Here is a 20,075-nt window from a genome sequence, read left to right as displayed (position 1 = left end):
AGAGCATCCCACCCATAGGGCCCCTCCCCCATCTTTTCAGGTTTTATGGGTCAAGTATTCACACAGCAATTCCCACCCCATTCCACAGGCTTGATACTCGCTAACCTGCTTAATAAAAGGGACTACAGTTACCCCTACTTCACAGCTCAGGTAGCTGAGGCCCAAACAGGAATAACCTGGAGGAGGGCCCTCAAACGTAAGCTTGGAGCCGGAATCCGGCCAGGTGCTCCTGTCGGTACACTCTAGGGCCACAGGCTCGGGGAGCGTCGTAGCTCCTTTTCCAGGAATTACCCCTTTCCAGACTGTGTGTGTTTATGCAGGTGCTGATCTTTTCTGTGTTCCATATGGAGAAATTCTTTATAAAGTAAGGAAATGAACACCTTTTTATCTGTCAACAGAGTTAGACAATTGTTTCTTCCAGGTCATTTCTCTTGACTTTCCTGCTGGCTTTGTTCCAAACGGAAATGGACTGGTCTGTACCTTGTAGAGCTTCCCTCAGTTCTGTCAGGCTTAGAAAGACCTCCCCTCGCCAAGATTTTTAAAAACAATTCTTGCATATTCTCCTGCTATAATTTTAGTTTCTTTTCTTACAATTAAATCTTTTATCTATCTGGAAATTTTTTTTTTTTAATGTATGGTTTAAGGGTTAGGATCCAGTTAATTTTTTTTCTAGGCGGCAAGTCCATTTCTCGAATGAGCTATCTTTCCCCTACCAATCTGAGATGACCTCTGATGTGTCCTAAATTCCTGTTTTTCTGGGACTCTTTCTGTACTTTCTATTCTACTGAGGTGGGTATTCCTTATGCCCAATTTACAGATGGAGAAGTTGAGTAACTCGTGCCACCTCATGCAGACCATCACTGGTGGCCTTACCTTTGTACCCGAGCTGCAGTGAACGCTGGCACAGTAGCCTTCCCAGGGCCTGTACGTGGTAACCAAACCTTTGTCCCACAGAGGACGCCTCCTAAGCTGTAAGCTCCAGGGAGCCCAGGCAGAGAAAGCCAGGGTGGCAGCTCTCTCTGCTCAAGCCGCAGAAGGCCCTCTGCGCCGAGGGTACCCCTCCAGGTCTGAGACCAGCTCCTCGGTCACCCCGAACCCAGAGTCATCACCTGGAGTTCCCGCAGTCCTGCGGGCCCAGATGTAGGGTATGTGGATGGGAAAGGCAGCAAGGGGAGGCCACCTGCACAGACACCCTTCCCGAGGATGAGGGCACGAGTGGGACCTGCGCTGAACGGAACAGCACACCCTGGCAAGTTTCTGAAGTCCTACTGCAGCCCCAACATTTACTCCCGACCCTTCGCAAGCTTTTTGGGCAACATTAGTACTGAACTGAGAGCTGACAACCAGAAAGCCCAGATCCAGCTGGACAGTGGGCCTTCATTACCCAGTTAGGAGGAGGGGTGGTGGCGTGGTGTATGCGGCTGTGAGGAGACAGAGGCAGAGGGAAACAAAGGAAAACCAAAGGATGTGATGGAAAATCAAAGCAGGGAGCCGCCACAGCATGTCCTGGGAGCAGGCAGGGTTTCCTGACTTCCTGCATGTGCCACATCATCCTCTTGGATCAGCTTGTGTGGGGACTATAAGGTGCTCTAAACCCTCAAAGGGGAGAAACATTCTGGAAGTTTCCACACCCTCTTTACTAAAGGGAGAATGGGACTGCTGCCTTTTAGAACCATCTTCATGAGGAGGGCAATGGGGGAAGAGAGACCTTCTACTTTACCTTTTACCACACCGATGTTTATACCAAGGGCTACTTTTGTCCCAGAGCTAAGAAAGTAGAACAGCTCTTTGGCCTAAACATTTCAGTGACTAGAATTTTCCTCAGATTAAAAAAGAAGTGTCTGAGTGTAAGAGAAATCTGAAACACATAAGTAGTCAACACTCAGCCAGTTGGGTTCAGTTCCTGAGGAAGGGAGGATAGGAGGACAGAGTGTCAGGGCATCCCCATCCAGGTTCTGCTTCAGCCCCCGCTGTCCTGTCAGCCCGTGCTCACAAGAACCTGGAGGGCGCTGACCCTGTGCCTCACTTTGCAGGCCAGGCCTCAGGCTTCATGGCCAGTGGTGGTGCCGGGATCCTACCTTCTGGGCCAGGGCCCACTCTCTAGACATCCAGGGAAGAGCACAGCCAGTGGTCCTCAGGGTCACTATGGGTAACAAGAGTTCCCTTTGTGGGGGAGATGACAGGCAAAGGTGCCAGTGATATGGGTCCTGACCACGTCCTGGCACTGTGCATTCATCCTTTGGAAAAAACTCTCTGAGATAGGAACAGCCTGATAATACAAAGGCTCACAGAGCAGAAGTAACTTATCCAAGGTCACAGAACTTGTGAGTGACAAAGGGACAGTTAGACCTCTATCTCATGCTCCAGGCTCTCTCTACTTGCTTAGCTGGGAGTCTGCTGTAGACAAAGCCAACTGTGGAAGCTACAGCAGCAGCAGCCTGAGACCAGGGCAGGGAATCCATCCCAGTGCTGGGGCGCACTTGGGCTCTGGGACTAATACCCCTACCGCGGAACCTTCCTCCCACTACCTGCTCTCCACCTCAGGGGCGGGGCAGGATTTCCTTTTTACTGGTACAGAATCCCAACTCCTAGCACCTCATGGGTCCCTGGAGGGTGCTAAGAGTTGAGGAGGGCAAGGCTTGCCGAGGCCTCACAGTGAGGGAGAAGCGGGGTCCAGATATGGCCCAGGCCTCGGCATACAAAGCCCAAACACTGGGCCCAGAGCTCTCAGCACCAAGGGGCCTGGAGCAGGCTGAGGTCGGCCTGCCCGAGCTCAGGGCAGGACAGCATGAACCTGCTCAGGGGACTGGCTTGCACAATCACACACCATCATTCCTTGGCGCCCTTCCTCGAGAAGGCATAACCGAGAAGCCGTGCCTGTTGTGGCAGCTATAATTAGTTTTACTTTCCATAGGCACGGTTTCCCCTTCCTGCCAGTATCTGCCATTGGGCCTCACTCATGGGCGCAGAATGTGGTACCTCGAGCAGTGGCTTATCAGTGCCAAGTGGGGTTTCCGAGGGCCAGAGTCTGGGCCTGGCTCAGTGGATATGTGGACAGTGGGGAAGAGGGAGGCCTGCAGCCAGGGGCCGCGGGAAGGACAGAGCGTGGACAGCAGGACCTGCCCCCGGGAGTGCAGGGGAGAGCCCGGCAGAGGCAGAGGGAACGGCTGTTGCAGGCCCCACGGCTCTTTCTCCCCAGCTTTCCCTGGCCCTCCAGGGCTCTGATTATCTTCAGAGTCTTCCTGACCCTGTGATTTTAGCAGAAGGAAAGATCCTCCTGCATCTTGAGACGTACCTCACTTGTCAATATTTTGCTGGAAATTTCTTTAACTGCTGGGCATGTCTTCATTCAACAAATGGTGGAAAAGGCCTAAGAAGGAACATGTGGGAATGTGGCACATTGGTGTGGGCCCTTCTCAGGCAAAAGGAAAGCCGGCTGAGCTGCCTGCTGAGGGCCCCAAGGCTGTTACGGGCTAGAGACACCTGCCTGCCCATCTCACTCCCAGCTTTGCCACCTGAGTCTAGGGCAATGCCCAGACTGTTGTCTGCCTGCAACACCAATCTGCTGAGTGACCAGGGAAACTGACGGTCGGAAGGGACCCCATAAAAAGAAAAGTCAGAAAAGCCAAAACCGATGCTGCTGACTTCATGACTGTGGTCTTTTGGAGTCCTCTGAGAGAGATAAGGACGAGGTGTGGGGAGAGGTGGGGATATGCTGGGGTGGGGAAGGGGAGCCCCAAGGATGTTTGGGGCTTGGGGGTGGGTGGTGGCAGGATCAGCAGAGAGTTTCACGTGGAGGTGGGGAGAGGGCAGAGAAGTGGGTCAAGAGCTCCCCAGCTGAGGAATAGCAAAGGACAGAAGCCACCCTCCTCGGGAGCAGAGAGAAGTTCTGGGTGGTGGGAGCGGGGAGATGGGCCTGGGCTTGGGGGCTGTGCCAGGGAGTCAGCTGGTCCTGCCCAGGACAGAGAGAAGCTGTCCTCTTTAGTCACAAGGAAGTGGAGGTTCAGTGAAGGACTAACCTGCCTGAGGTCACACAGTGCTGTCTCTGCTCTATTCGGTTCACAGAGCTACCTCTTCCCCGGCCCAGAGAAGAACCAAAGCAGAAAGGGCACAGTCATCTGAATGTCACCCTACAGTCCTGACTTGTTTCCAGGCACATGGGGCTCAGTAGTCCCTCAGCAAAGGGTCCGAGCATGGGGAGGTGCAAGCTGAGCTCGGGTCCGGCAGCCCGGACTGGGGCTGGGAAGCTGACTCCAGGCCCGATCATCCACGATCGACAGCAGCCCCAGCCCCTGCCCGCCACGAAAGCATGGCACTCTGCCCACCTCCTGTGCACAGGCAAGCACTCGGGGCAAGTAAAGGGGCGACCGCAGCAAGCCTCGCCAGGTGCAAGGCCAGGGCTCCAGGCTGGGCCCATCAGTAAGACGGAGGCCACGGATGTTTCAGCCTCTCCTGGAAGGAGACGAGCCCTCAGCATGCAGGTGCTGGGCAGAGTCCTGGCGCCAGCTCTGAGGCCGCCTCTGCTAGGGCCCTGATTCCACGGCAGACTGTGAGGTCAGTCAGCCTCTCCCGGGCCTGGCAGGTCCTGCTCCTCCTGCCTCCGGGAATCCAGGACCCAGTGGTCCGTGCAGTGGGTCAAGTCCCTGAAGGGAAAATACTGCAAACTCGGCACCCTGCTTAAACTCAGCCCTTGTGGGAACTATCCAGAGCAGGGCAAGGCCCACAGGCGGCCTGGGGGGAAGCCCAGACTGCTGTGGCCATGGTGAGCCACAGACCCCTGCCCCTCCTCACTCTCTGTCCCCCTCTCCCAGAGGTCCTTCCTGCTCCCCCTGGGTGGGCCCCTCACACCCCGGACCACCCAGGTCTGCTCGCCCTCTCCCTCCTGGCCCACCTGCGAGGATGCATGGGTGTTAGTACAACCCCAGCCTCAGAAAGGCACTCCTGGCTCAGAACAGGGCCCTGTCCTGTGTGTAGCCACCTGCGCCCCAGGGAACTGGGCCCGGGATGGCCCAGCACTGGGGCCGGGTACGTGCTCTAAGAACCGCAAAAGCCCGCTTATGGTGGAGGAAGCCACGGTGTCCGCTGGTGGGTTAAGTCACTGGGTGCCCTGGACCCTAGTGCGGGCAGTCACTGTAGCTAGTCCTGAGAGATAGTTACATGTCACCAGCAAAGGTGTGCGAGCAATACAGGAGAATGAGAAAAAGTCAGGCTTGCGGACAACGCATCTGGGCACTCCATCTCGAGGCCTATCCGTGACCAGATGTCAGCCCCCCCGGGATCGGGCCCCCACTCAAATGGAGGCGGACACCATCTGATGGAAGAGTATCTCCTGGCAGAACAGCACTGGACTGGCCTGCCCCTCCCACCTCATTTCCATGTTCACCGTGGCCGCTTTCTCCTCATTCACTTGGTCATTTCTCCTGCCATCGGTCATGAAAAAGCAGACTCAAACCTCTCTTGAGGGACAGAGTGAGAAACAGGGCTGCGTTCCTGGCCACATTTCGCCTCTGGGGAAAGCCTGGCACCTAACGTCCCTCTCCTCTCCAGTCCAGCTCCGTGGGGAGGGATGCTCCTGAGGCTGCCCTGCACTGGGGGGAGCGTGGGAGGGCACTGAGGGAAGGCGCAGCCCGAGGGCACCCAGTGGGACACACACGCCCCTCCGGGCACGGATCTGCAGGCCCACTTCCTAGGAGGGGAGCTGCCACAGCTCGGTAACAAATGAGGGGCCCAGTTGGTGGGAGGCCTGCACGCACGACCCCCTCTGGTCAGATCCAGGGCAAGTCCGGTCTACACCCCCCGGCGGATCCGTGTGTGTGGAGGCCTGGACTCAGCACCCCAGGCCTCAGACACCTCACAGGCTATTTACTCTGCAGTCCCTTCAGGAGCGTTGTCGGTTTCCATGGGGCCCTGCCTGTCTTTCCCGCATCAAAAACAATTTTTTTTTCCTGAGTAGAGAAGTTATACAAATTTACTATAGAGCATTTAAAAAGAAATAAAGCACAAAGAAAAATGTAAAAGCAAACCCACAGATTCATCACCTCATGGAAAAAAAAGGGGTACCATTCTGGTATTCTTTTCTAAGAGAATATTATTTTAAAGGTAGGACTGCAATTAGTTCTATCACTTTGGTGTATTTTTCTAAGCTTTTATTTAAAAACTTTTAGCAAAATTGGGCTCATAGTATACATGTTGTTCTTTTAACTGCTTTTACCCCCACCCCCCCATTTTCCTGTATTGCACGAACACCTATGCCGATGTTCAGCTGTCTGTCAGGACTAGCTACAGCAACTGCCCACACTGGGGTCCAGGGCACCCCACGACTTAACCTGCCAGTGGACACGGTGGCTTTCTCCACCGCTACGGGAGCAGGATGTCTGGGAGAGGGGGCAGGGCTCTGCGGCTCACGCTGTGGCTCCAAATGTTAATAATGACAGAAAACAGAAGCCTCACTCCCTGAAGCACACATGCGTTCTCTCACCTCGGGGCTGAGGGCTTTCTGCGCGCCACCGCCACACAGGGGAATAAGAAATAAGAACCGAGTTCAAATTCTGACTTTGTTGCTCAAGGTTCTTACAAACTTAGAACCTTATAAAAAGGAGTAAGCTCCCCTGCTTCGCAGGTTAAATAAGGAATCCCGTGGCGCTGAGCGCTAACCTGCTGCTGGCAGGAACCAGTGCTCAGGGAGTGCTTTTACGCCGCCTTCTGGCCCAGCCAACCTGCTCCTGCCCTGGGGCTGTGTCATAGAGCCTCCGGCAGGACACCTTCCCCCAGCTCAGCCTTGCACCGCGCCCCCTGCTCTCCCGGCAACCCCCCACCCCACTGCAGCCCAGACCTGTCCCCACCCAGAGAGACAGAACTTGACAGTGACCAAGGCAAGCAGTTCTAAAGAAGAGGAGGAAGAGGCACACCTGTCACCAGTTCTGTTTCTGAAGCCAGAGGCCCTCGCCACCTGTCAATCTCCGGAGGGCTCCCACGGATGGTGCGAAAGCACCGGTGTCAGGACTCGTCTCCCAGTTTTGTGGAAACAACACCCCTTTGTGACCCTTGCTCTCCCAAGCAGGTTCCTGGCATCCCCATTCTCTCCACACCAGGCCCAGCACCCTTCCCTCCAGCTGCTACCCATCACCCCCAAACACCTGCCTTTCTGAGGCCTCCTCTGAGGTCAAGGAGCTGTATCCACCCCCAGATCTGCAGTGGAACTTAGCAAGGCCCAAGACAGACTGGAGTCAAAGGGCTCAGTTCCAAGATCGCCCCAAGCAAGCTTTACACCACAGACCTGTGGACAAAGCCAGTGTGTGTCCGGCAGAGAAAGGCTGCTGCCTGTGTTCCATGCGGAGAACGTGCCACCGTACTGCCTTACATTCTTGCGCTCATGGCCGGTCTCAGTGGCTGTTATGTGTCACAACAGGGAACAGTGTGTCCCCTGCAGAACTTATGTCCCCATAAAGCAAGTGGTCAAATGAGATGCCATGGGACAGGGGATAACCAAGGGGGCACAAAATCTTATGGGGGGTGCTGGAGGAAAACCCACATCTCCTGACTCCCAGTCTGGTTCTTTTTGCAAGTACGTAGAACCTCTACTTCTCCCGTGAGCCCTTCTCCCTCCAGCTGACATCACCATGGCCTCAGCAAGCGCCGGACCTTCACTGAGAATCCTGCGGTGGTGGGAGCTGCAAAGCCAGAAGGCTTCGGTGGGCCCCCCAGCCAGAGCCACAAGCTTAATGGGGTCTGATTCCCAGCAGCTTCTTTTGCCAGCCTTCTGCAGAGTGGCCCCCCACACTCAGTGCGTAGATGGAACGTCTACCTGACCCGGACTCGCACCTGCCAGTGAGGCCGTGTAGCACCAGCCTCGCTCACTGGCTCACATGCCACGGCCCCTCTTTGAGGGGGTGCGCTGAGTACGAGCCCCAGACATAGCACATTCCTGGGAAAGGAGGTGTGGAGACTAGAGTGGGAGGCGGGAGCACGCCTCTGGGCCCAGGAAGCCCGCTTCTAGTCCCAGCGCAGGCATCTGCTTGCGGAGCAACCTCGGGGAAATGACTTAATCCAACAGTCGGCAGTGTGGACTCAATGGGCCCCAGGAGTCCACGGATGGGCTCCAGGGATGCCTGTGAACACGTGAATTTTAACTGACACTCGGTGTGTGAGGAGGTCTGTGCGTCTAATAGAGACACATGGACCCCGGGCCCTGCCCATGGGTGCTGCTGGGGGTTGGAATATGTGACCACTCAGACATTGGAGATGCTGGCACAGAACCCCTGCTGCTGCTCAAAATCAGAAGCCAAGGAACAGTCCAACTCCTTCTTCAAGTGAACTCGGTTCATCTCACAGACCTGAAGATAGTTCTCAGCTCCTTTCCCTGTCAAGGGGACTGGAGAAGGCCAGAACAGTACCAGGGGAAACCACAGTGGGACTCCACCTGCTGTCACCCGACCCTGAACAACTCCACAGAACAACTCCACAACTCCTTTCTGGCAGACAGAAAGGAAGAGGGAGAGCAAGAGAGAGCATGGCCTGGAAAGAGGCCTAAAGTGAGCCTGCCTTCTCCCAAGGTGAAAGGGTCCAGCAGAGACGAGGAAGCATCTGGTGGTGCAGCCACCCTTGGGGCCCCCCGAGGAGGTGACCACAGCCATGAGTCAGCCCAGGAGACGGGATCTGCACAGTTTCAGAGTGTTCCTTTCAAAGCCCAGGTCCCGGCTCCATGGACCCTCCAATGCCCCTAGCTGAGGAAAATCTCCCTATCAGGCCCTGCTTCGCATTGGGGCACAGAAAATTCTGAAGGAGCAGCCAGCAGTTAGAGTGCTCTGTGAGCTGAAGAGGGTGCTAGGGCAGATGGAGAAGTTGAGGCAGGGAGGAGGCGTCTCGACAGCAGTGCCACAGCAGGCCCGGGCCAAAAGGGGGCCCGTGGAGCCTCAGGGGAAGAAGGCAAAGGGAGGGAGCACGGGAAGTCTGGGTAAGAACCCAAGGGCATGGCCTCCCTGTGCACAGAATGCCGGCTTCCCAGGCTGGAGAGTGAGAAGCTAATCCAGAGACAGAGCACGGAGAGAAGCTCTGGGGTCTGGGGACCTGGCTGGAAACCTCACAGAGGCCAAGAAAGAATGCCCTCCTCCCTGAGCCTGTGCCTTTGAGCCCTCTCAGGGCTCACTCCTCTTCACCTGTCATCCCTCCCCAACACACGGGAACAAGCTGGCATGGCCTCAGAAACAGACAGGAAAGCAGTAGGAGCCAATCTGCACGTGGTGGAAGCCTGTGGAGAAATAAATTGACAGGAGGAGCAAGAGGCCTCCGTGACGATGCTGGCTGTGAGAGGCGACGGGCCCGCGGCTCGGTCTGTTTCTGACCCAGCCAGAGCTGGCTGCCAGACTCATTTCCCTCTTCCGTTTGTCTGTCTCTCTGGCGTAGCCCCCACCACGTGCCCGTTCTCCACCAAGTGCCATCATCTAAGGTGCACCCCAACTCCCCGGGGCTCTCTGCCTGATGAGGACCACAACCAGAGGGCCCCCCGTAACATGGCCATCAAGGCTGCTCATAGTCGAAACCAGCCCACCCCTCCAGCCTGGCTATGCTACACTACACTATACTACACTGACCTCCTTATTCCCCACAGACCACTCAGGCCCCACACTCGCCCCTCCTCCAGGTCCCACAGCCCCGGCAAACCCTTAGACAGCACGTGTGATCCAGAAGTTCAAAGCTGCACGGATCTGGGCTAGCATCTCGGCACTGCCACTTACTGGCAGTGACTCCGCCCTCTGGGCCTCACAGCCCCAGCTGAGACTCGACCCAACAATACACCCAGGACCGTGAGCCAGTTCCTCACCCAGCACGCGGTCTGCATCCGGGAAGCGGGGTTCTCCTCCCCTATGCTCCTGCAGCACCTACAGGCCTCACCATAGCGCGTACCACTGGGCTACTCTATTGTTTTCATTGCTTTGCTTTGTGTGCTTGTTTTCCCAGCTGGACCATCAGGTTCCTTCAGACATGTGCATTATTTGCTTTTCTAACTTCAGATCCATTCATTCATGGTAGCAAAGGCACAACACCTACTACATTCCAAAAGAGAGTCAGCCACCTACAGTCCCCCTTAGATAACCTCCGAAATGTTCTGGCCGACCACCTTGAACCTCTCATGTAGAGAGGTTTTCTTTTTTGAAAATTAAGATCATGTCACACGTGGATTTTTGTGTCTTGATTTTTTCACTCAACACTCCAAGGTGAATGTTTCTCTGTATCAGACATTCTTCAAAAATGTTTTTTTAACATCTACCTAACACTCTGGCATGTGGAGCACCATCACTGACTCAACTGCCACCCTAGGAAGAGAGGTCAGGTTCAGTCCCCAGACAGGGAGACCGGCACTCGCTGACCACCAACCACCTTCCTGCAGTGTTGATCAAATGCATTTCCTCCCTTCTCCTAGGCAAGCCCATTTCCCATGGACAAGACTCAGGGTGAAAAACGGAACTGGCTGTGATGTGTGAGTCAGTGTGGTGGGCCGGCCAGCAGAGGCAGGAGCCCAACTCCTGGGCCCTGTCTTCCCGGGACTGGTGTCGGCCGGATCAGCCGAGGGAACACCCAGCAGCCCCCCCTGCCTTGCCTCTGATCCCTCCAGATCAAAGATGCTCTTTGCCCATAGGCATGGGAGGGTGAATAAAGTTTAAAGTGCAATGCTGTCCAGCTCAGTCACCACATCACAGGGGGAACAGCCCAGAGTAAGAAGACGCTGGACCTACACAAGACAAGACCCAGGAGGGCATGACAGAAAGTGGCCAATTTTCTAAGGGGCGGAAGTGTGTTCTCTGTGGCTCAAAAGGTAAACCTGGGGCCAGGGGACAGAAACCACAAGGAAACAGATTTTGGCTCAGCCTGAGAGACACAAAGAACAACTGGCTGTTACTTTGCAAGGTGGTGAATCCCCCAACACTGGAGAGCATCGGGGCCAAGATTATCTGGACGGGCTTGAGGCATAGCTGATGAGACCACACGATGGTGAAGGCCCTCCCACCCTGACGGGGGCTGCAGGAGCCCATCACAGGGACATACTCTAGCAGCAGCCTGCCTGTGAAACATTCTTCGTGTCCATATGCTCCCTCTACAACTAGAGCCTGGCTCCCAGGGACCCACTTGAGATCTTGAAGAAGAGTCTCCTAGGCTTTTCAGAACCAAGAAAAACATGTGTAACCTGCTGAAAACCCAATTACATGGACAGATAGCACAGCTAGCGAGATGGAAATTATACCATATGCAGCGAGAGAATGTTTTTAAATAAAAATGCCCCCCTTCTTGTGTGTTTTTGCCTTTTTTCTGGTTGCTAAAACAATTAGCCTTACAGTCCATCTGGCAATTTACATGAAATTACCCAGGATGCTTTGCATGGGTACTCGGGCCACTCCAGGTATCAGAAGAAACATGCTCAACTGATGTGTAACCAGCATTCCTTCCCGCACAGACTCCGCCCGCCAGCACCCAGCCGGAAACGGGAGAGCGGCCACAGGGAACAGCTCGTTCCCAGGGAAACAGGAGGGGCCTAGAAGGCTCCTAGAAAGACTGAGCTCCCGGCCTCCCTTGGTGAGTGTCCTTCCATGAAAGAAAGAAAAGAGACACATTCTAATAGAGCCCTGCATCCTGTGTGGATGTTTGGCTCAGGGCCAGATTTACCAAGTTGCCCGCCCAGCTACTTTCTGGACGTAAGCATGGGGAGAGGCAGGCAAGCGGTTTTAAAGGAGTCTTTAAATGTTGTTTGAGGGCTGGGAACCTCACCCTTTCCAAAGTCAGCAGAAGGAGGGGCAAGACGTCAAGAGCTCAGTCTCTAAAATACTGAAGCACAGGGAGGGGGACACTATGAAGTCCACAGCCTTCCCCCCCACTGCCCTTGCCTGTCTGACAGCTGGTCTGGTGAAGGGGCTGTGCTGGGAGACGGAGGGTCCCTCACCACTCAGCACCAGGGGCCAACTACCCCAACTCACTGGCTGAACCACCACCTCTATCCTGGGTTTGCTGCCCTTCCCCCAGGACCATGGGGAGTCAGGGATTAGGTTATAAGAAACATAAAAAAAAAAAAAAAAAAAGAACCATAAATATACCTAGTTCAACTTAAAAAGACAAACAAATTGCTATTTAAAATAACTGGCCCTAAACTGGCTTTGGAAGGGTGGTTTGCTACAGACTTTACTGTTTGCCCTGGAGATGGAGCCTGTCCTAGTGAGGGTTCCTCCCGGCAGCCCCAGGCTTGCTCCCTGGGCAAGCTGCTATTCAGAAAGCACCAAATGCAAGCCCATCAGTGGGAAACCCACAGGACCCATACTGGAGCTAGAAGCTCTGGGCTGACTGACCCTGACCCCTTTCCTTTACCATATCCTGGAGGGCTTCAAGGAGAGGAAGGCTCATGGGTACCCTGCCTGAGCTACTTTCTGGGCGGACAGAAGGAGCACTGGATCCCAATCCCAGGTCCCAGCCAGGCCCGGACTCCACAGGCAGCCTGAGGAGAGACACCTAGATTTTTCTTTTTCTTTGACACCTTGCGTTGTGTAAAAAGACAGTACAAATGATACCTCAGAAGAGCAACTGATTCCTCAGACTGCCACTTCAGCCTCTCCTCTGGGCCATGCCTGAGGTTAGGACTCCCTGAGGCTGCACGGCCACATTCCCCACCCTGGATGCTGGGCCAGGGATGTACAGGGGAGAGGCCTTTCTGCTGGCCAAGGCTCCTTGCTTCAGTGACTACCTGCTTCACAGCAGCATTCTGGGGAATAAAGGAAACTTCTGGTATCCAACAGAGACGGGACAGGGAGGCACCACAGGGAACCTAGCTGTCCCATCCACCAAAACTCTTGGTGTCTGACCCAGAACGAAAGGGCCTTGAGGCCTCACCAACAACACATGGTCTGAGGCCTGAGAGGGGGACCAGCGAGGGGCAAAAGTCTGCGGGCAGGGACCCAGCCTCTCGGGAAAAGGACCTGCAAACAGCTCTCCCGACAGAACTATTTCTGGGAGCAGGGTTTAGAAAGAAGGTGCACGACGCTCGGCAGACTTCCTAGATGTCTAAGTCACTGCACCCGGCGCTTCGCTGGCACGCAGGTCTACATACCATTTCACACTCCAGCGGGGGCCATAGGAGAGCAGAGCAGCCCGGTTCCGCGGGGCTGCAGCCCTCCCCCAGGAGGCCTCTGGGCACTTACCAGGAAGCGGACATCGTCAAAGCCATTCAGAAGCAACCTGCTCTCATACTGCTGCAGCCCAACAGCCTCCAGCCACTCCCCGACGCTCTGCTCCAGCGTCCGCGAACCTGACGAGAGAGGAATCGGCAGACGCTTGAAAAGGGAAAAACCATTAAGGCGGTAGCAGCGGCACTCAGAGGAAGACAGATGGCACTGCCACATCATAGTCATTACCATAGGGCAGCCAGACTATGTACAAGAGACCAGAGAGCGGAGGACCTGCAGCTCCTCTTCCAGGTGCAGGTCAAGGGCAGGACGGCCCGGGCTGCTCACACACACACACACACCCGCCCCCCTACCCCCCAGTCCGAGCGGCTCCGGGGCCGCGGTGGCACATGCACGGTCGCTGCGCACAGGTCGGGGCAGTTCCTCGTCAGCGTTCGCACTGAGGTATTTCAGGAAGTCTGTTCCCACAGGCACTAGAGGGGCTGGGGGGCTTCTCTCATCCATGCAACTTCAGGAGCCCCCGCGGGGCCTCAGGCGAGGGGCAAGTCCTGCGACCTTGCAGCACACACCGGTCGGGAGAGCGCACGCCTCTTCATGCAGCGGAGGGACACAGGCACACAGCGAGGGCTCCGGGAAGGAAGCGGCGGCGACTGGTCACAGGGACCCGGCACATGCAACGCAAGCAGCACAGAACCCAGCAGGGGGAGAAAAGAGACTTTTACTTGTTTTCCCCCAGCAGTCCCGGAATAAGCAAACCATGGCCACCGGCCCTTTGTGCTCAGAGGCTCAAGGCAGAGGGGCCGAGGGTGCAGAGCCTGGGCGGCTGCCCAGGAACCAAGCTCAGGTGTGGCTCGGCTGTGACAGCGACATCGCACTCCTGGGGGCCCTGTGGCCGGCGGGGCCAGGCGCTCAGTCCACAGCTAGACTCTGGCTGCGGGTGAGTGGGGCGTCTCCCGCGCCAGGGCGCTGGCTGAACGGCTGCCTTCCCGGGCTGGGCTCTCTCGCCGGGGCTGGGCATTCATTTTCCTCTTGTGGTAGTGGCTGTGCCTGTGACTCGCCTGCCTGCTCAGGTGGAAAGCAGGCAAGCAGATCCAGTTCTTGGCTAGAGAAGACAAAACCCAGCCCGATGAAAGAAAGGGGAAAAGGAAGCGGTCCTCTGTCAGCTGAGCTGCGGCGGCTTAAGTCTATTCACGTTCGGTGCTGTTCTCTCTTTGGCTGAGTGATAAAGACAGCAACTGTCTTCCCAGGGTCTCCGGATCTTGACGTTCTCCTCGGAGGACCAGAGGGGAAGGGACGACATGTATCTACTCTGCTCCTCGCACCGGACAGGGGCGTGTGGCACAGTGGGGAGGACAGAGTTTAGCCCTCCCTGCAGACCTGAGCTGAGCACCTAACCCCCACCTACTTCTCTGGTTCTCCTGGGCAAGAACAGATAAAAGGAGGAAAAGAAAAAAAAAAAGAGGAAGGGAGGAAAAAGAAGAACCAACTACGAAAACATCACCTCCAGAGAACTCTTGACACGGTGAAAGTCATTCTGTTGTTCCCGGTACTTTCTGCCCTTCAAGGCAGTCCAAGGCCAACTGGCTTGGTTATCTAGGAGCCCCCGGCGACCCACTGTCCTGGGCTCCCCTCCTCTGTCCTCTGCAGAAGAGGTGGTGGTCAGGGACCCGGCGGCCTCCTGATGCACGCTGCAGCAGCGCTCCAAGACGCTGGGTCCCCTTTCCTTGAGTGGGGCTGTCTGCTCCAGGGAACCTAGGCGGCGGGCTCTTGTGTGCCCACGAAGTCAAGTGTCCCCGGCTGCTGATTCATTCCTGCTTGTAATCCCCCAGCTGGGCAGCTGTGGTCCTGCCTGCTCCCGGCGGATGCGTGCGCTCACAGAACCGCAGCAGAGTGCTTTGTCTGGAGGCTCCTGGGCTCCACGCTGCCTGCTGCCGGCCCCACAGCCTTCGCTCACTCTCATAATGTCTGGCCCTCCCCCTCTCCCCTCCCCACCCTCCTCCCTTCCACGCTCAGGAAAATACATCAGGGATCGGACATCGGAGCAGAAGCTGCTGCTGCTGCCACCGCCCAGGGAGAAGGACACAGCAGCACAAGCACCAGAGCAAAATGACAGGTTCCCCGGTATCGCATGTCAGCCGACACACATGCGTATGAAAGGCGGAGACGGGGAGACTCTACCTGCCGCTCAAGGGACTGGAAACAGCTTATCGGGGACAGAGAAGGCACATTCCTACAGTTTGGGCCAACAGTTTCTAGGACAGCCAGAGAAGGGGACAGAGGAATGACATGGCCCTGAGGGCACAGCCCACAGGTGAAGTGACCGCCCCCGCCCCCACTCACCATGTAAGAAAGATTGTGCCTCCCTGCCAAGAGGATAAGCCATGGGGCGTCACAGAAACAGGCGATGAAATAAAGACGTTCCACCTAATATTCCTCAGGTGAGCGAGCGTACTCAATAACTTGGAAAGAGGCTTCTCTCTGGGCCCATTAGAGCCCAGGGGAGAAGCACCAGGCCCAGAGCAGGCTCCTCACAATCTAGAGGAGGAGGGCGTGGGAGGGGGGCACCAAGGAAGAAGCCCGAACCCCAAGTACAGCTGTGAAGACAGAAAATGTAACATGTACAGGAACCACATGGCCCCCTCTAAACATGCGGGGGGACACCTACAGCTCAGCAGACTGTAGACGGCCCTGGTGAAGAAGGGGGCTCCGTGCAGGGAGATCAGGCCCCTGAGGAGCCTGCAGTGAACGGCTACTACAACGGCTGGCTTTAGCAAAAGAAAGCAAGTGATCTCTTCCGCTGCTCTACAGACAGGCCTTTGTTCAAAGCAGCCAGAACTGCCTGGGCCAGTGGGAAGACTTCCCTTCTTAGGGCTCCAGACAGTGGAATGAGCTGTGAAACCTGTCTGTCAGGGATTCAGGTAAGTGGCTCCAGTGCTGGAATCTCAGGTTCCTGAGGCCCAAGACAAGAATAAGACTCCAGTTCCAGCTAGGGTCTTGCCCTTCAGGACACACGCCTCTGTGAAACCAGGCACACTGGGCAAGCCTGGGCTTGGTTAATGGCTGCCTGCCTGCCGGCCGGCTACTCCTCCTCCCAGGCTGGCAACCCCAGAGCCCACGCCTCCTCTTCCAGATCCAGAAACCTAAGGACAATCTGAACCCTGCTACTGACTGTTCAGAACAAACGAGAACTCTGCTCTGATCCGAGGTGAAGGCTGGTGCTCCCTGAGGTCCTGGGGAAAACCCCCTCCCGCCCCATCAGGCAGAATCCAGAGTTCACGGGCGGAGCTGAGTCTACTCTCCTATGCTTTCTGGCCTGGCAGCGGCGCAGACACAGTGGGCTGGGCCTCTGCAGCATGGGCGGATGCCCTCTCTGTCCAGGTGGCCGTGCTCACCGGCCTGCCCTGGGCTCTCCCCTAAGCTGCTGTATGGAGGATGGTTCAGTGCAGTGGTGCCAAAACAGGATCCGGAGACGCAGGGCGGTAGCCGGACCACAAACTCACGTGGGTTTGTGGGGGCAAGGGCTGGGTGGGACCCGCAGGGCAAGGAAAGAGCTCCGTGTCACCACCCCCAAGAAGGGCTCTTCCAGAAATGTGTTTTCCAGGGATGCTGCCACATCTCCTGATTTATCAAGGTGGAGAGGTCATGTCTGCTCTGACCCACACTCTCAAGCACATGCACTCCTCAGACACAGAGGGGTACAAGGTAGTGGATAGCAGTTTCAGCTGAACTATCGATCCCATTCCTGGCTGTCCCCAAAGCACAGCTTTGAAAACTGGCAGCAGTGTTTGTCTTGGTACTGAACATCTATTCCCAACAAACACCTGACTCTCGATTAAAGCCCACACACCACAACAGAGCATGAGATTGTTTGCCTGAGTGTGGAGCCAGCACGTGGAAGCAGAGCCGCAAACTCTTAGCCAGAAGAGCCACCTCTGCAGACCCCAGCATCATCCAAGACGGACTGGGACAGACCAAAGCGGGCTGTGGCCCCTCTGCTGGGAGCCAGGGGGCAGCAAGGCTGCTGGGGAGAGGAGGCTCCAGGAACCCAGCTGGAAAAGCAGTGGAGGGAGACAAGCTAGGGGAGATGCCCCCCCACTTCTTTAGGTTTTTCAATAAGATTAGGTAATTATTTCATGGACAAAAGATGAGCAGTGCCACCATTTACCTCATCTGCTCAATTTTTTGTATCTAGGACTCATTCCCAACAAACCTGTGTGGTAGGTTCTATTATTTAGATGTTTGTAGATAGGGAACTGCGGGCTCAGAGGCAAGTAAGTGACTTGCCTAAGACCTGTATGTATCCAGAAGCAGTATCTGAACCCAGGGCTGAGCCTCCAGAGCCCACGCTCTTTCCATAAGCACCAAAGCCTCCACAGCCCTTTTCTCCCTGAGGTGTACACCTGTCTCCATCCATCAGCCTTCCTGATGGGGCCAGAGGAGCTAGAAGTGTCCCTTGGGCTAGGAGGCCAATTCTGGATGGAAGCTCTGGGAACCCCACCCCTTTGGTTAGAGAGGCATTTCTCCACGACGACGGGGAGAGGCCAGGCCCCTCTGAGCTGCTCTCAGCCTGGGAGTTCTGGTGGCAGGGGGTCTGCAGATGCTTGGGGGAAGGGGTGGGAGACTTGTTCTAATGAGGAGGCACCTTTAGAAATGTGACCTCACCTGAGAAAAGTAACACAACCACAAATCTATTACCAAGGAAAACGACTTAGACATGGCCTCTCTAGCTGCCGGCTTCAAACAAAGGAAAATGGAGGCCGACCTCACCCCTAGGGCCTTGAAAAGAAAAGCAAACCCCGAGTGGCAGTGATCTGCAGTAAAAATGATGAATGACTAAGTAAATGGAAAAATGCAGAGAAAGACGTTAGGAGGAGCAGCAAAGCCACTCCCTCCAGGAGACACCCCCTAATGGTCTGACCCCACTGATCGACTCCAAGGCTCTGCCGCTGGCATAGAGGAGGCAAGCAAGAGCCCATTTCTCACGAAGGGTTGGTGCCAGAGCTGTCGGGGAAGCTGGAGAGACCAAGTTGAGGTGTACTCCAATTTAAGCCAATCAGAGACAGCCTACATTTACACACATAATTATGGATAAGTGACAACCATTAACTTTAAAACAAACCAACCAACAAACAACAAAACCTTCCTAACAGGCGGGCCTAAAATGCAATTTCCCCTCCAATATGTAAAAAGTGTCATAACTCTGAAATAATAGCTCGGTGGGCCATACAGATCCATGAGGTTCTGACCTGCAGCAGCATGGGGTAGGCGGAGGCTGACCTCTCTCGCCCACCGAATGTCTGTCTTCTGGGTCAGAGAAAAAAAACCTGAGCCAGAAAGGAGCCAAAGTTCTGCATTTCACGGGGGAAAAATGGCTGCTTGGTACGATACCTGAGATCTTCTGCTGTTCCTGAGAAAAGTCAATCCCTTCGCCAATAGAGCTCATGATTTTCTCAATCTGAAACGGAAGAAAGAGGAACAAAAAGGAGAGGCTGTCAGGCTCAGGTTAAACATTGCCAGCTCACCATCAGCACCTGTGGCAGGGGTGTAAGGGCAGGGGAGGTCCTCCAGGTCTCTTCCAGATCATTCCAAGGTCCAGCACCAACCTGCAACAGATCAGAACTCTTTGCCGCTCAGATCAAGAGAGGCCCTTCTGTGACCACAGCTGAATGGGGGTGAAAGGCTCCAAGGAGAGCGAGTGGGAGACCACCTGTGCTCAGCTGCTGGAAAGGCTGGCGAATCTTCCTTCCTTGGCATTTATGTATCACTCCCTGCGGCAGTTTCCCAGCCCAGCAGAGACAGGGCACAGGGGGCACCAGCAGGCCAGACCTGGCACATTTCACTGCTCACACCAGAATTTAAATTCCATGAGAGCAGAGACTTTGCCAACTTGGTTCCCTGTGACACCCCAAGTGCCTAAAGCCTAAAGCCGTGCGTGGTAAATTCCAGCATTCAACAGATAATTGACATTGCCTGGCTACCAGCTCTGAGATCTGAGGATGATTTCGAGAGCTGAGACAAGCAGAGGACGTGAACACGGGAGCCTCTCAGAAGTCAGAGTGAAACAGGCATACAACTCTGATCAGAGGATCTTTTGCTCCCTGAAGGTACAGACATGTATCCTTCCTCTGGATCATAGCAGACAGAGCGAGCCAGTCTTAAAGCATCCAAGGTCTCCAGCATTGCCCCCTGTATGGACCACCTGTTCCAGCCATCTGGCTTAGGTCACCCTGAGCCAGATCCAAGCCCCCCACTCCAGGAAACCTGGGCAGGGGCAGGGCAGGGCTTGAGGAGGAGGCTACCTTCTCTCCTTCTCTTCCTCTCCTCCTCCTCCTCTTTTGGGTTGCAGTGATAACGAGCTCATTCATGGCTCTTTTTCTAAAAAAAAAAAAAAAAAAAAAAAGGAAAGAGAACCTTTTGTTCCAGAGCTTGGATGCTTTTTCCTCTAAGTGCAAGTAAGGAGCCTGGGTCTGACAATCAAAAACAAAACAAAACAAAACAAAACAAAACAAAAAAACCTCCACAAAAACAAAAAAACCACCACGACCAACTTTCCAGCCAGTCTCCAGCTGGCAGACAAAGATGGCACATTTGACACCCAGCAGAAGAACACATCTTTTCCTTCACAGCCGAGAGCTGAGGCTGTTCTCCCGCCACAGAAATGCCTGCCTGCTCCAGCCGTCACCTGATTGCCTGTTAACATGCACTGTGAACTCCATTTCTGAGCTCAGCAAAAGCCAAGGGAAACACAACACAGCTGACCTACGGAGCAAGCTGTGGTGCACCTCGGCTTTACTGGCCCCCCCGCTCAAGGGCCGGCACCGAAGTGGGCAACACTAGAGTGGGTCTGCCCTGCCCCTTGAAGAAACCACCTTCCTCCTTCCCTTCCTTGTACATCCCTTTCTTTGGCCTACC

At 55.3% G+C, this 20,075-nt stretch overlaps 1 protein-coding gene across 8 annotated transcripts in view; it reads right to left on the bottom strand.

Moving 5' to 3' along the window:
* ANKS1A (ankyrin repeat and sterile alpha motif domain containing 1A) overlaps nt 1-20,075 on the bottom strand; it is a 175,056-nt gene that overhangs the window by 11,876 nt on the left and 143,105 nt on the right. For all 8 annotated transcript variants that reach the window (XM_032864279.1, XM_032864282.1, XM_032864281.1 and 5 more), the window contains 2 exons: nt 18,552-18,618; nt 13,179-13,285 (listed from right to left, as the gene is read on the bottom strand). In XM_032864279.1, the coding sequence (XP_032720170.1) occupies nt 13,179-13,285; nt 18,552-18,618 (174 nt within the window). The remainder of the gene's footprint in view (nt 1-13,178; nt 13,286-18,551; nt 18,619-20,075) is intronic.

The sequence above is a fragment of the Lontra canadensis genome, unplaced genomic scaffold (assembly GCF_010015895.1).
Source record: "Lontra canadensis isolate GAN:19392208 unplaced genomic scaffold, GSC_riverotter_1.0 scaffold27, whole genome shotgun sequence".
NCBI classification, from domain to species: Eukaryota; Metazoa; Chordata; class Mammalia; order Carnivora; family Mustelidae; genus Lontra; species Lontra canadensis.
The sequence above is the reverse complement of the archived record's forward strand: the minus strand, read 5'-3'. Positions and strand labels throughout refer to the sequence as shown.